General features: G+C 39.3%; 1 protein-coding gene across 2 annotated transcripts; it reads left to right on the top strand.

The window, feature by feature from the left end:
• Positions 1 to 4891: 4891 nt before the first annotated feature.
• Positions 4892 to 8577, top strand: LOC115004052 (protein FAM177A1-like). 2 transcript variants are annotated; one of them, XM_029426044.1, is made up of 5 exons: positions 4892 to 5050; positions 5352 to 5555; positions 5727 to 5793; positions 6367 to 6464; positions 6546 to 8577. In XM_029426044.1, exons 1-5 carry the CDS (start codon positions 4895 to 4897, stop codon positions 6756 to 6758), a joined length of 738 nt encoding a protein of 245 aa, XP_029281904.1. In that variant the 5' UTR covers positions 4892 to 4894; the 3' UTR covers positions 6759 to 8577. The 2 variants fall into 2 exon arrangements, with proteins under 2 accessions (XP_029281904.1, XP_029281903.1); XM_029426043.1 differs by having other exon boundaries at positions 5352 to 5561.
• The last annotated feature ends 4968 nt before the right edge of the window (positions 8578 to 13545 follow it).

The raw sequence follows: 13545 nt of genomic DNA, 5'->3' as shown, positions 1-13545 counted from the left end.
TTTTTTTCTTGTCTTTTCCCCCAAGAAGATCTCTGCTTGGGTCTTTCTGACCATTGAGTCTATTATGTAACAATGTGAAATGTACTTTTTCTATTAGCAATTTTTGGTGATTCACTGTCTTTCAAAGCCCTCTCATGTCTACTTCACAGAGTTGTTAACAACAGTTTCAGTGAAAAGTGTGTTGCAAGGCCATATAGGCCTATAACTATCTTGGCGCAATGGGCCAGTGAGAGGGATGATTCACGCCTACAGCAGAACTCATATCACTCGGGGTGTAAAATGGACAACGTTGAAAAGGGAATGAACCATAATATGATTGCCATCATTAAAAGCCGGGGGAGTGCGCTCTGCTTAGCATGAAGCAGAGACACACGACACACATATTGAACAAAATTACACCATAAACACAGACATGTATTAGTGCTCGCACAATTTGCCACCTGAATAAACTTTGCTCAAAGTTGGGGAATAACAGCTCCGTGCTATCCTAATATCTGCACCCTTACCTCCATCGTTTGAAAGCCATTACATTTGAACGGATTTCATAAATATGCTTTTATCCACTCTGAGCTTCCAAATCAGTGCGTCTTTTATTGAAACACGAACAACTTTCTCCCAAAGCCAGAGAAGGTGAACACATCCATCCGTTACCACTTTGGCTGCATTTTTTAAGCTTTATTTGGTGCAGTTGAAGCAGACCCTGGACTGTTTACCTGTCTGGTTTTGGCTCCAGTCAGGAGCGGAGAATGCTCCAATCAAATCAGATCTGCATGAAGAACTTTTCCCCGGCCAGCCTGACACGGATCTTCATGTCTCTTTCAAGTGCATCCAGGAGACAGCAATTTAATGTAAGAATCCAATCAAATAACAACAATCATGACATATTATAAAGCATTTTATAATGACTTATAAGGTCAAGTTATATAATACTTTTATAATTGCTGATCAATAATTCCAATAGATGTAATACATTATAATCATTATAATCAATGTTGGGATGCGATTGTGATGATAAGCTACTCTAAATGGCCGGTGTTTGCTTTGAGTTAAGTGAAAATGAATATCATTAAATTTATGCAAAGAAACAAATAAAACTCGAATTAATTTTGACCTTATTTAAAGCAAAGAAAGACCGACCTATAATCACTTTATTAATTTAAACGATTTTAATGAAGTTCTACTACGGGAATTATTATACGCTATGATCCTTGCAAAAGAAAATGTCAGTGAGTGATCATTCATTCCAAAAGGCTTTAAGCAGATGTTAACGCATTATAAGTTTAAAGCGATATAGACATGGGCGTCATAGAAAGTGGCGCCAACGTTTGTTTTTAGTGGCTACAACTGGTGTGTGAACAGGCATAATAAATATAACTCATTATAACACATTTTGGGACCTGGCGCTTCTCAAAGTTCAATGACTTGCAACATCATATGATAGCAGTAACCTTTTCCTAACAGGCAACAGATGCATCCCAGTGCTTGTGATTTTACCCTTTTGAGAAATCCATAATTTTTGACGGCCCAAGATTAATAATGTTTTGTCCAATAAACAGCTGACCCAAGCATTCGTGTGACTGATTACAAATAGCCTGCTTAAATGTGCTGTCAGTTGTTATTAATGGGAAAGAAGACTGAGCCAATGAAAAACAGCAACGCAATTTCTGATTTGGACCAATCCAAACAATGGATAAATATGAATATAATAACCACATATATGGAGAAATTCTGCTAAGTGTGTGAAGATCCAGGGATATTCTGGAGATGAAGATGCAAAAATGTAGTTGATTTCCTTAAGCACCTCAGACAAACATTTGTGTGAAGCTCCAAATGAGGCCGACGTTCATTCTTTTCAGTGGGAGACTCCAGCGTTAACATTTGATGACATCATAGTTCTGAGAGAGTGGTAAATTATTCCTGTTGTAGTTACTTTGCAGCTCCAGGGCGAGTGCGGGTAACTAAAGCGTGATAATTGATTATAGAGTGTTTCTACTGGTGATTTGTAAAGCTCAGGATTCAGACCCAAATCATTCACAACCCACTCAGAGACACAGCCGCCTCAGAAGAGATCGTTTCCGCCTGAGATGGATCTCTACTGACATCTAGTGGTGTTGAAAAGTAATTTCACGTTTGGGATGATTCACAAGCTTCGACTGAAACATAATGCTGCAGGGGTGGAAAACATATTCAGAGTTCTTTAGTTCTCTAAAATACCTTTGCATTACAGTGCTCCCAAGTACAGGGGCTGCAATTCAAATCTTACTAAAGCAAAATTATAGAATGATAATCAGCAAAAAGTAACAATAGTACTTATTATATCAAATGGCCCCTTTAATAGTGTTAATACTGTAGATAGTAGGATTGTCTTCACTGATGCAAAAATGTAGGAGCAGAATTTTTGTTGTAGTTAGTCAAGGTTGGGCTGTTTAATCTGCAAAAAGAAATATTGGGTTTATGACGGCATTTCTGTCAATAATTGAGTCCTAAATACTTATTTTGCAGTAAGAATGTTTTCCATCAACTTGTTTAAAGAAATATTGTAGAAATGAGTGTTTGTGTGTTACAAAGAATAAGGTACTGGCACCACAATAGAATTGCCGGTATATAATATTAGATTAAAAGAAAAACATTTGAAATAAGTTTATTTGTGTTCAAATCAGTGTGAAATATGTCAGCTACCTTTTTATAGGAAAATAAAAAAAATTGATAAGAGATGAAAAAAATGTCTTCTCTTAAAGTTTTTCAAGCACAATATTCTGCAAAATATGAACAGCAAATATAATAACTATTGCTGTAAGATGTAATGTAATGGAGTACAATACTCAAGTACAAGTACCTCAAAACTTTTTTTTTGTAAGTACAAAAAGGATTATGTGACCATGGGCACCTGGGCACACACACACACACACACACACACTCACACACACACACACACACACACACACACACACACACACACACACACACACACACACACACACACACACACACACACACAGAGAGAGACACACTCTCACACACATCATACTCAACATCAGCCAATGTAATTGGGACCTCTTTACTTTTGACTGAGTTTTGTGACATTTCAGCAAGAACTGTTAATAATAAGATGTCGGGCTCCCTGACACTTTGGGCCCCGGGGCCTTTGCCAAGTAGAGTAGATTTACTTTATTGTCCACCTCATTGGAAATGTGTCTTGGGCTTCTCCCAAGTACAGCAAGGTTCATACAATACACATAACATGACATAACAAATACAAATACACAGTTTACAATGTACAAATTAACAGTTGGCAGCAAATAATCTATATGAAAAATAAAAGAGAACAAATCTTAAATTATAAATTATAAAATAACAAGAGCTCCCTGATGCTTTCGTTTTGTGTTCAAGGCCTGCAGCTCAAACTCTGAAGTGTAGTGTGTGTGAGGTGTCTGTAGTGATATGTTTAGCCTTGCTCTGTACAGAACTGTCAAATATATTGCCAAGTTGTTTCTGTGACTTGCCAATCACCCTCCCTGCAATGTTAAGATGGACTACTCCCTCCGTACACTCATAGCTACAGTAGGCTATACTGCAGCTTGTTCTTTGGGTCTCTCTCATCATACCTTCCACAGTAGATATTTAACAAATTCACACTTTGCTTTCCATGCCCATCATCACATTTATATCACATAACTTTGCATCTAAACCCCTTCTCTTTCCCGCACAGCAGTGCTTCTCTCCTGAGTGCCAGCGGATGCAGGGTAAACCACAGTAAAACAAAATAAATCAAAGTTCCAGCACACACCAGGATACTAGGATAGACACTATTTCATTAATAGATTCTTTCTCCTTTACTGAACCCAATTCACCTCTCAAAAATGCAACCATTTTCTCATTCAAACACACATTGAGGTCTTTTGAGAGCCATGTTTTATTATTGCTGAAACACCTAAACTGTACTAGTTGTGATGACAGTATCTTTGCAGAACTTAATAAAACTTATGGTTTTCAGTCGTGTGGATCCGAGCATGTGTCGAAAAAAATCTGCCAATCCGTGTGCTGTCAAAGCATCTTCAGAATATTTCTGTACAGTTTTCAGGACTTGACTTTCTGCCTACATGTTTGGAGGAGATGGATGATTAGTATAATCCGACCTTCCGAGGGGAGGCCGGCTCACTGCCTTGCGTGTGTTCAGGATTTTGCCGAAGAACTGGTCCAGAATGTGAGTGGAGCGTACATCCATACCTGAAACATAGAGTTGTATTCATTTGACCCCTTTCAGAAATGTCCAGATTTCCTCTTCAGTAAGCTTCATTTAGGGTTTACTACAATATTGTAGGCTTTTGTCTTGGACACTATGTAAAAATTCACAAAACCCACAAGTTTGGAATACAGACATTCACAGGTGTTACTAACATTAATGTCCCAGTAAGCCATAAAAAATAACATTCTAGACTAACATTGAACTAAAACCATAATGGTAATACAATTAATTTCAATAAAAAATATTGAGGCTTTTAATTCTACATTTCTTTCTTTCTTATTTAATTTATTGAGTCATTTATTTATTATAATGAACGCTTTAGTCCTCCATACAATAGAGGCATGTGTAATTGTCCATTATATCGATGTACAGAATATACAGAAACCTCTCTTTTTTTGTTCTTTAATGAAATATAGTTTTATAAAAATGAGTAGCCTAGGCTATCTTATCGTATTAGCCTAAAACATTTAAGCTAACGTTATATTTGGGTTTTAAATATTTGAAGAGTAAAATCAAAATTAATTTGCATGTTAAATGTACACAATAAAACAAAAGTACCGCATTTAAATGTAGCTCTATTACACATGCGGCACTACCACTTCACCATGCATCTCTATGGACGTTACGTACCGTGGATGTGTGGAGGGGATGCACGGCACTTCCGGGTCTGGCCGTGCGGAGGAGAGGCGTTGTGTTGTGGGCGCAGCATCCAGAGATACAAAGAAGACGGCGACAATGGCCGATATCTCACTGTATCTCACTAACGTTAATGTGTCGATAGGACAGAGCATGGAGATGCAGCAGGTCGGTAAACAGCTTTCTCTTTTATAATCACCACATGTTATCCTTACCGTTGTGTTTACTGAATGTGGCTGATGTTGTAGCCCAGTGCCTGGAGCTTGTTGTCATTTGTCAGCTGTGTCATGTCGGTCTGGTTGCTCATGATATTACACTAGAAATGATTTCTGATTTTTTTTAATGAAGTCACCCCAAGCCTTGTAACACAGTTGTTATCCCCCCTTGAGACTGTGTTGACTACCTGACTCCCTTATCAAATAGTCCCTTATCAACACACACTGTCTTTATGTTTGCTTCCCACACTCAGAGCCCTAACCTGGGTAGAAGCTTTGAGAGTGTGGAGCTGGGGGAGCTGGACAAGAGAGAGGAGCAGCAGCAGAGGGAGAAGGCTCCTCGCAGGATCATCCACTTCTCCAGCGGGGAGACCATGGAGGAGTACAGCACCGACGAGGAGGAGGGAGAGGACAAGGAGCCGGAGAGGAAAGACCTGCTGTCCTCCTCTGTCGATGCGGTGAGGGTGAGGAACGCTGGAGGGGACGGGGAATTCATGTGTGTGGGTACAAGGAGCTAAATGAAGACAAGGGAAATGTGTGTGTGTGAGAGCGACAGGGAATTTGTGTTTACTGTTAATTATTTGAATAAGTCGCAAGAGGAGACAAATCTAGTTCTTTTTGTCTTGCAGTCAAAGTTGACCTGGGGTCCATACGTCTGGTTTCACATGTGGAGAGCTGCAACATCCACCATCTCAGGTCTGTTAACACCATTATTTGGGCCTGTATCATGAAGCATTACTAACAGTTTTGAGCTTGACCTAAGTGTTCTGGCATCATAACAAATTAAATGAAGCAATAAGAACAATAAAGGCATTTTTATAAATCAATAGAATCATTTTACTATAATTATTATATTACACATAGAAGAAAAACTCATTCTACACAGCCATGTGTCCACACACAGTTACATTGTAGTTTACCACACTTATGGTCTACTCTAATGAATGGTAATTATAGTGATTCATTGATTATCAAAATAGTTGGCCTTTATTTTTCTGCTGATCGACTAATCGATGAGTCATGATCATTGCAGCTCTAATTTAGACAATTTGACACTGCTGAAAATAATCCCAGCAGTTGTGAAGTTAGCAGAGGATTGAAACAAGAATATGTACAAAGATTAAATTGTACTATTTTTTATTATTTTAAATCAGAAATATTATTTAAAAGTGGAAACTAGAATTGAAGTCCAAACATGCATCATTAGTTGAGGATACTTTGTGGATGCCTTATCACCTGCAGATAACATTTCTCATTATTATTTTCCAGCCTGTGACTACCTGGGGGAGAGGATGGCCTCCCTCTTCGGGATAACATCAGCCAAATATCAGTACGCTATCGATGAATACTACAGGATGAAGAAAGAGGTATGTTGCACTGAGGCTCTGTAGTGAATCCATGGTGTTGGGTTTTTGCTGATGTAATACTTTGTGGTGTGTGCATGTCAGAGGGAGGAAGAGAAAGAGGAAACCCGCCTGTCAGAAGAAGCAGAACACTCCTTCGACCAGCTGCAGTCTCAGGAAGATGAAGATGAACCAATCACCATGAGAGACCAGCCGGAGGAAGCCGCGGCTCACCCCGAAGTGATCTATCAGATCGAGAATGAAAATCGGGCACCTCCGACCACCATCAGGGTCCCCGCTATCGTCACAGCGACCTAAATAACCACCGTCATGGACGTTTGAGCTGTAATGTCTGTCTGTTCGTTAAAGAAGGAACACTGTCTTGTTTCACCAAGCACCGTTTGGTTTGTGTTCGTCAACACAGCTCTAGATGGGCAGTGCTGCTGTATTGTGGTTGTTCGGCGAGGACAGTAGTGGTGGAGTTACTCCGCTAACTGCTGAGTGTCCCTTTGCAACAGTGTAGCAATTGTTAAAGTAACTGCTGGGTAATGGAGCAACATATTTGGATCTGTGGATACATTGAGTTATATTATGAAAAACATGCAATATGAGTGAGAAAATGTTTTATTATGTGCCAATTTATCTGCCAATGCATAGTTTTGTTTACATCGTCAGCTCATTTAGCCGTTACGGTAGCACTTTCTATGACACCCATGTCTGTAACGCATTATAAACATACTTAAAATGTGTTATAATCTGCTAATGGCACTTTATAATTATAGTTATAAGCACTCATAAATATTCATAATGCTTTGTAACAATAATGCTAAGACATTATTGCCAGGGTTCTTGTGGATCCTTATCTATATAAAGCCATTGATCTAAAGATAAGGCCTTAATTGGTATTAAAATGTCTTCAATCGATCTTTTAAAAAGTCTTAAACATGCTAAGAAATGGGAAGTAGGATTTTATGAATTATGTTTTTTCCTGACGTCACATTTAAAACATTATTTTTTTAAGTAATTTATCAAATGCCTCTCACATGTCGGTCACCCAGATCGGTACAGCAGCGGCCATTGTTCGCTTTAAGTAAAGTGAAGAAATATTGACACAGGTCAAAATTATTTTTACTTTACTTAAAGTAAGAGCACTTAGAGTAACGTATAATTACATTATAATGCATTATAACAGTGATATAATAATTCATTATTATAATGTATTACAGCTATGTGAATTATAATAATCTATGATTGTTGCAACAACAAAAAGATGAGCAACAATTATCAAGTATTATGATACTTGACCTTATAAGTCATTATAAAATGATTAATATTCTGTTGTGATTATTGTTGTACAGCGTTATATGTGCGAGTGCTTATAATTATAAAGCGCTATTAGTATGTTAAGTCATCCAGCAGCTGTTGCATTATCAGTTGCTACAGCAGCCTCCTGAATTCGTCAGCTGTGGATTGAAGGTTACATGTTGCTCCCCTGTGCCTCTGATCGACCGGACACTGTGCCTAAATCACCAATACAGCCAAGTCAGTGACAGATCCGGACAAAGCATATATTTAAAAATTATTTTTGAGTGTTTGAAGATTTTAAATAGCCTTTAATTCACTGAGTACGTTGAGCTTTTGGTTAAAGTTTTTCAAATATTTGAAGCATGTTTTTGTCCAGATCGGGTCAAACTAGTGCGTTCTTGAAAGAGCTGGCCAACCCCCTCACACGTTCATTTGCTCTCTGTGTTTTTGTATTCATGCTTATTGAGCGTGTATTGCACTCAATGTCTGTGGAAGCACTGAGAAGATTTAGCCTTGGTTATCGAATCATCGGTGGACCACGAGACTGACATTTAGTTTTGTTTGGTTGTTCTATGTTGCTGTTATTATCTGCCTTCTCTACTATGGACATAGTGGATGTGGTGTGTAAGCCTTTGATAATGGCAGGGAGCATTGTTACACTAAGTCTGTACAAAGACATGCAAACTTACATTTTTAACTGTTTTTAGTACGACTTTTGATATTTATGTATTTATTTTACTGAACTGACGGAGAACTTAATTTAAGCATATTTTTTATTGATTTAGTAAGTAACACTGTAATGAAATGTTAATAAAACATAGTTATTGTCCTACTTCTATGTCCCTTTGTCAAAATATTACTTAGATAGTTAGAATTTTGTGAAGTGGGGTTGTATGAAGTCCTTATCCACAGTTAGTGTAGATGATGGTTTGGAGACAGTGGACGGAGGCAGCAGCAAAACGTATTTTCGCCACCTAAAAAAATCTAAATCTGTTTTAAGTGTATGCTACAGGGAATTTGTTCTCTATGTGCTCTTCAAAGTCACCAGACTCCATTGACAAAAACAGTAATTTTACTAAAGAGTGCATTTACACTGATATTGACTTTTTTAGGTGACTGAAATAGGTTTTGCTGCTGCACCCGTCCACAGCAGTACATGGCTTTACTCCTGTGTTGGTACTCCTGTCTGTTTCTCCAAACTGAGGTGTGCCGTACCTCATACAACCCTACTTCAAAACATCCAAACTATCCCTTTAAGTTCAATTTGATCAAGGTATCAACAGGCTGAACAGGTCCAAATGGCAATTCTTTTTTATTTTCCTAAGTCAATGTTGGCAGTTCTGCTGTTTTGTCTGCTCGTCTGAAAGACTCATAGTGGTGCTACAGTGTGAGTGATGTGAGGGAGGGACTTTGTCACTGGAAACAAAGAGCCTGTTTGTTCTGTACGCAGACTGCTCTGAGGTCAGAGACCCCGTCCACGCGCTGCACAAAGTGTCCTTTCACAGGTCAGAGTGGGTTCCTGTGGTCCAGAACGACCTCCACAGCAGTCACGCCCTCGCTACTGTACTGACTCACTCAACAGTCAAACAAGCCATAGTCTGCTGGCCTGGTCATAAACTACTTTTACAGCATTTCATTTGTTACAGTAATGAATAGGTTTTTCATAGTACAGTACAACATGTCTCCCCAATTGCCTGTATTACTTTATTTATCACATCATAGTTTTTGTAAATTAACAAGAACAATGGCTGTTGACAACTTTCGACACCATGCAAAGTGAAGCAATGTGGTTCTTTGACAACTCGTAAATGTGCCACTTTAAATGTGCAATGTGTAGTTCTGAGCCACCTGCTCCAGATAAATAGAGAGCAGTATTTCACCTCCAAACTGGGTCCATACAATCTAAATTCATCAATCATCACAACTATCAGTTATTAAAAAGACGAGTATGTTAACCTGTTTATATTTTAGTTGAGTTGTATTCTAAGTTTTAGAGTATTATAGTGTATTCTTTATATTGTGTGTTGTATTGTACAGCTATGTCTCTTTCTTCTAGTGTTGATGTATTTAGTGTGTTTTACTCCTGTGTAAGCATGTCTGTCTGTCTGTCTGTCTGTCTGTCTGTCTGTCTGTCTGTCTGTCTGTCTGCCTGTCTGTCTGTCTGCCTGCCTATCTGTCTGTCTGTTTGTCTGTCTGTCTGTGTGTCTGTCTGTCTGCCTGCCTGTCTGCCTGTCTGTCTGTCTGTCTGTCACTTCATTAGAGCAGACTGCTGAAACTCTGAGAGACTGTCTAAATAACTCTGCTGTCTATAATATAATCTTCACGTGGAGCTTAGGTATCTGTGTGTTTACTGAGGCACTTGGGGCTGTACGGTCCGGGTAACGTTCAGTTTTGATAGTTTGGTTTGGGTCCGGGCGGCAGAGGGGAGCATGCAGCTGCTCGTGGTGTCTGCTAAATCAGTGCTATCTGCTAACTGCTAACGTAAGATCTGTCTGTCTCCCGTCTCTCTCGCACACTCTACTCCCGGCGGAGCAGCCACAAACTATCAAAACGTGTCAGGCAGCTTCTCCTCCCTCTGGTCTGAGGGCAGACTGGAGCTGCACTGACTCACTATCGCCTCCTAGACTGGACGGGCCGGAAGCATCAGTGCAATACAAAACATAGACGTCTTTGAAATAATGTCAACATTGTTACCTCTTCGCACTCTGTTGATCATGTTAGTTCATTGTTTTAATGTTTCAAGTTTAAATTCTTACATATCTTACACATTGAACCTTTAATCGTGGAGTTTTTTCTCCGAATATTACACCCCACTCTACAATGGCCCTAATGCGCTGTCAGGCGAAAACTAACAGGCTGCGTCCACATTCAATTGACTATAAATTATAGTCAAATATAGTACATTAATAATTTACAACAGGAAAGGTCTGGAAGCATTATTACCTTAATTAGCAGGTATAGGAAAGTGTAAGCACTGCTAGTGTGAGACCTGTGACCCATATGTACCCATATAGTTGATTTGTGTCCATGTAAAGATACACTGCTGGTTGGTCGAGAAAAGATCTTAGAACAGACACAATTCTGCAGTCCCTAGTCAGGCCACTAGAGGGTAGCACTGGATTTAACAGGAGAGACTAACTTGGGTCACTACGGGCCAGTAACGCTATTCAAGTTCAAATAACGTAAATAAATGTAATGTAAATAAACACATTTTGAAGTAAGTTTCTTGAGTGAAATTTCACAAAAAAATACAATTTATCAGGACAGTAAAGCAAATCTTTTCAAAAATGCTGATAAAACAGTAAAACAAAGATAGTTGAAAAACATTATAAAATATAATATATCTTGTTTTCTGTTCAAATGTGTCGGTGGCATTTATAACCAACAGTGTGTGCAGTGCTGCCGCAGAGAGGAAACTGACTTTATCCATTTGAGCAGCTTCCTTTTGGGAGACATGAGACATGCAGCAGTCACCAGGCAATCAGTGATTAAGAGGGAAAATCCAGAGTTGAGAATTCACAATGCAATTCCTTGTGACTTAGTGTTCACTCGTGCAGCCATGAATATGTGTGTGTGCACAAATGGTTGCCCGAACACGAGCTTGTGTGTCCGAATGTGTGCGAAGGGGTTTGTCCCAAACGTTGCTTTATGCAAATTCCCTCCTGAGGGTCCACCACGCGCCGGCCTCGAGCTGTCTGCTGCTTCAAACATACCTGACATTTTTGTGGGCTTTGGGTGGTGGGGGTGGGGACCGGAGGTGCCCAGTGCTCTGGGGAGACCAGCTTAGCAAGCATTTTCACTTCTGATTTATTCAAAGGTAAGGCTAACCACTTTCCCAATAAATATATTACACTACACCTGACTTGGCTGCCATGTGTTATTAATCACGTCGCACATGTTGGGTTAGTCACTGGTAAATAACTTTTACAAATACTTTTCATAGTTACAGTATGTGCAGGAGACGCCCTGCAGAACAGAACAGATTGTTACAGAGCAACTCCCCAGGTATGTTCCTGGATTTAATTTCCTCAAGACACTTTTTACAACATCAGCTGCTCTTCAGTGGTAAAAGAGACATGTATATATATATGTATATAAATGGAAACAGAGACCGAGGTGAGGGGGTAAAGACACAGAAGGACAGTGAGACATATAGAAAGACAGAAGGAGGGAGGGTGATGAGAAGTGCAGCAGCCCCTTTGATGTGGGCCTCCGCAGGGCCCTGTCTGTCTAAGACGAGGCAGGGAAGGGGATTTCCAGCACTGCTTGGTCTCCTGTCTCTCCCCCTTAGCCTTTGCTTCCTTCGTGGGCTGCAGCTTCAAAACACAGAGAGCCCGTTTACACCGAGACATAGGGCCAACTGTCACTCTGCAATGACAGGGACTGTGACCTTAGTGATAAGACGCTGTTTTATTACTACATCATTTGGGGGTAAAGTGTAATAGAATAGGTCAGATGGTAGTTTGTGGGTTGCTTTGCTGTGGAGCATCAAGATCCTTTGCATTATGTGTGCATGCATGATGTTAGTGTGAATCACTTCTTTTTCCCTGTATTGTTTTCTATGTATTTCTTTGTTTTGTTTTTTATTGTTACTGAATTACTTTTATAAATTATTATCCTTAAGTTTTCTTTTCTTTTTTTAATTCTATTTCCTTTTTTGTTATTATTTGATTTATATTTTGTTTCTTATTTTCATTATCTGGACTTTATGCAGTCTTGTGTGTGCAAATAAAATATATATATTTTTGAATTCAGAGTTTTGAATATGCGTTTAATATATATCTCCAGATTGAAACATTAGCATTCTTTGTAGCATTATTGCATCCACAGTTTTCAGGCCACTCAATATCAACATCTCACCATCCTATACCTTTATTTTTCCCCAACTATACTATACTAGACTATAATTACACACATTACTGCAGAAGCTCCTCTGCAAGACTGCTCACACTTGTTGTAGTTCACGCTAGGCTACACTCACTCGGTCTGTCTGCAGGCACACACCCAAATGCAGAAGCATGCACTTGACTGTCAAAGAAAAAGTTTAGACACACACACACACACACACACACACACACACACACACACATACACGCACACACACACACACACACACACACACACACACACACACTGGGTTGTGGAAAGTCCCTGGCACTAGCTGCCTCCTATCTCAGCTGCAAGTTTGCTAGTATAGGTGGCTAAATGAACGCCAGCACAATATGACCTGTGAACCTACCGGCTGCACATGCATCGATTGTACTGCTGTGTGTTTGGAAAATAAAAAGCTGCATTAAATGAAGAAGAAAAGGGGGTTTTCAGGGAATGAAATTAACACGATTTTCGATGTGTATCCAAAAAACTTTGGATGAATGTGAAATGCATTAGAAAAAACCTTTGTCTATGTCTCACCTCATAGTTTTGGCCAACCACACACACTGTAGGTAAGAATTTTACATACCTTATATATTACCCTCCTTTCGTGATGTAATCATTTATGTGTATTGATATTCTTCTGAATTAAAACTTTAACCATCAACAACTAATCTCAGCACTTGAAATGATGTGTAAGCTGTAAGTATGCATTTTTTGTGTTTTGTGTCAAATCTTTGTGCTGAACAGCAGGACACCTGTGGGGCAGGTAGGCCCACAGCTGGGGATGTCAGTCCATCTCTCTGATAGTTGCACATTATGGACTTTGCATTTGAATGTTATCTTTATGTATAAGTGCCTCTATTTCCAGAAAATGTTAAAATTTCAATAAAAACATGGTCGCACGGTTAATGTACTGTGTGAGTCA

The sequence above is a fragment of the Cottoperca gobio genome, chromosome 24 (genome assembly GCF_900634415.1).
Source record: "Cottoperca gobio chromosome 24, fCotGob3.1, whole genome shotgun sequence".
Lineage (NCBI taxonomy): Eukaryota > Metazoa > Chordata > Actinopteri > Perciformes > Bovichtidae > Cottoperca > Cottoperca gobio.
The sequence above is the reverse complement of the archived record's forward strand: the minus strand, read 5'-3'. Positions and strand labels throughout refer to the sequence as shown.

Bases quoted from the DNA above. Each gene is read 5' to 3' on its own strand.
- LOC115004052 (XM_029426043.1), top strand. From the start codon at position 4,895: ATGCACGGCACTTCCGGGTCTGGCCGTGCGGAGGAGAGGCGTTGTGTT. The intron at 5,051-5,351 runs GTCGGTAAACAG...TCCCACACTCAG, and splicing joins AGAGCATGGAGATGCAGCAG to AGCCCTAACCTGGGTAGAAG. The intron at 5,794-6,366 runs GTCTGTTAACAC...ATTATTTTCCAG, and splicing joins TGCAACATCCACCATCTCAG to CCTGTGACTACCTGGGGGAG.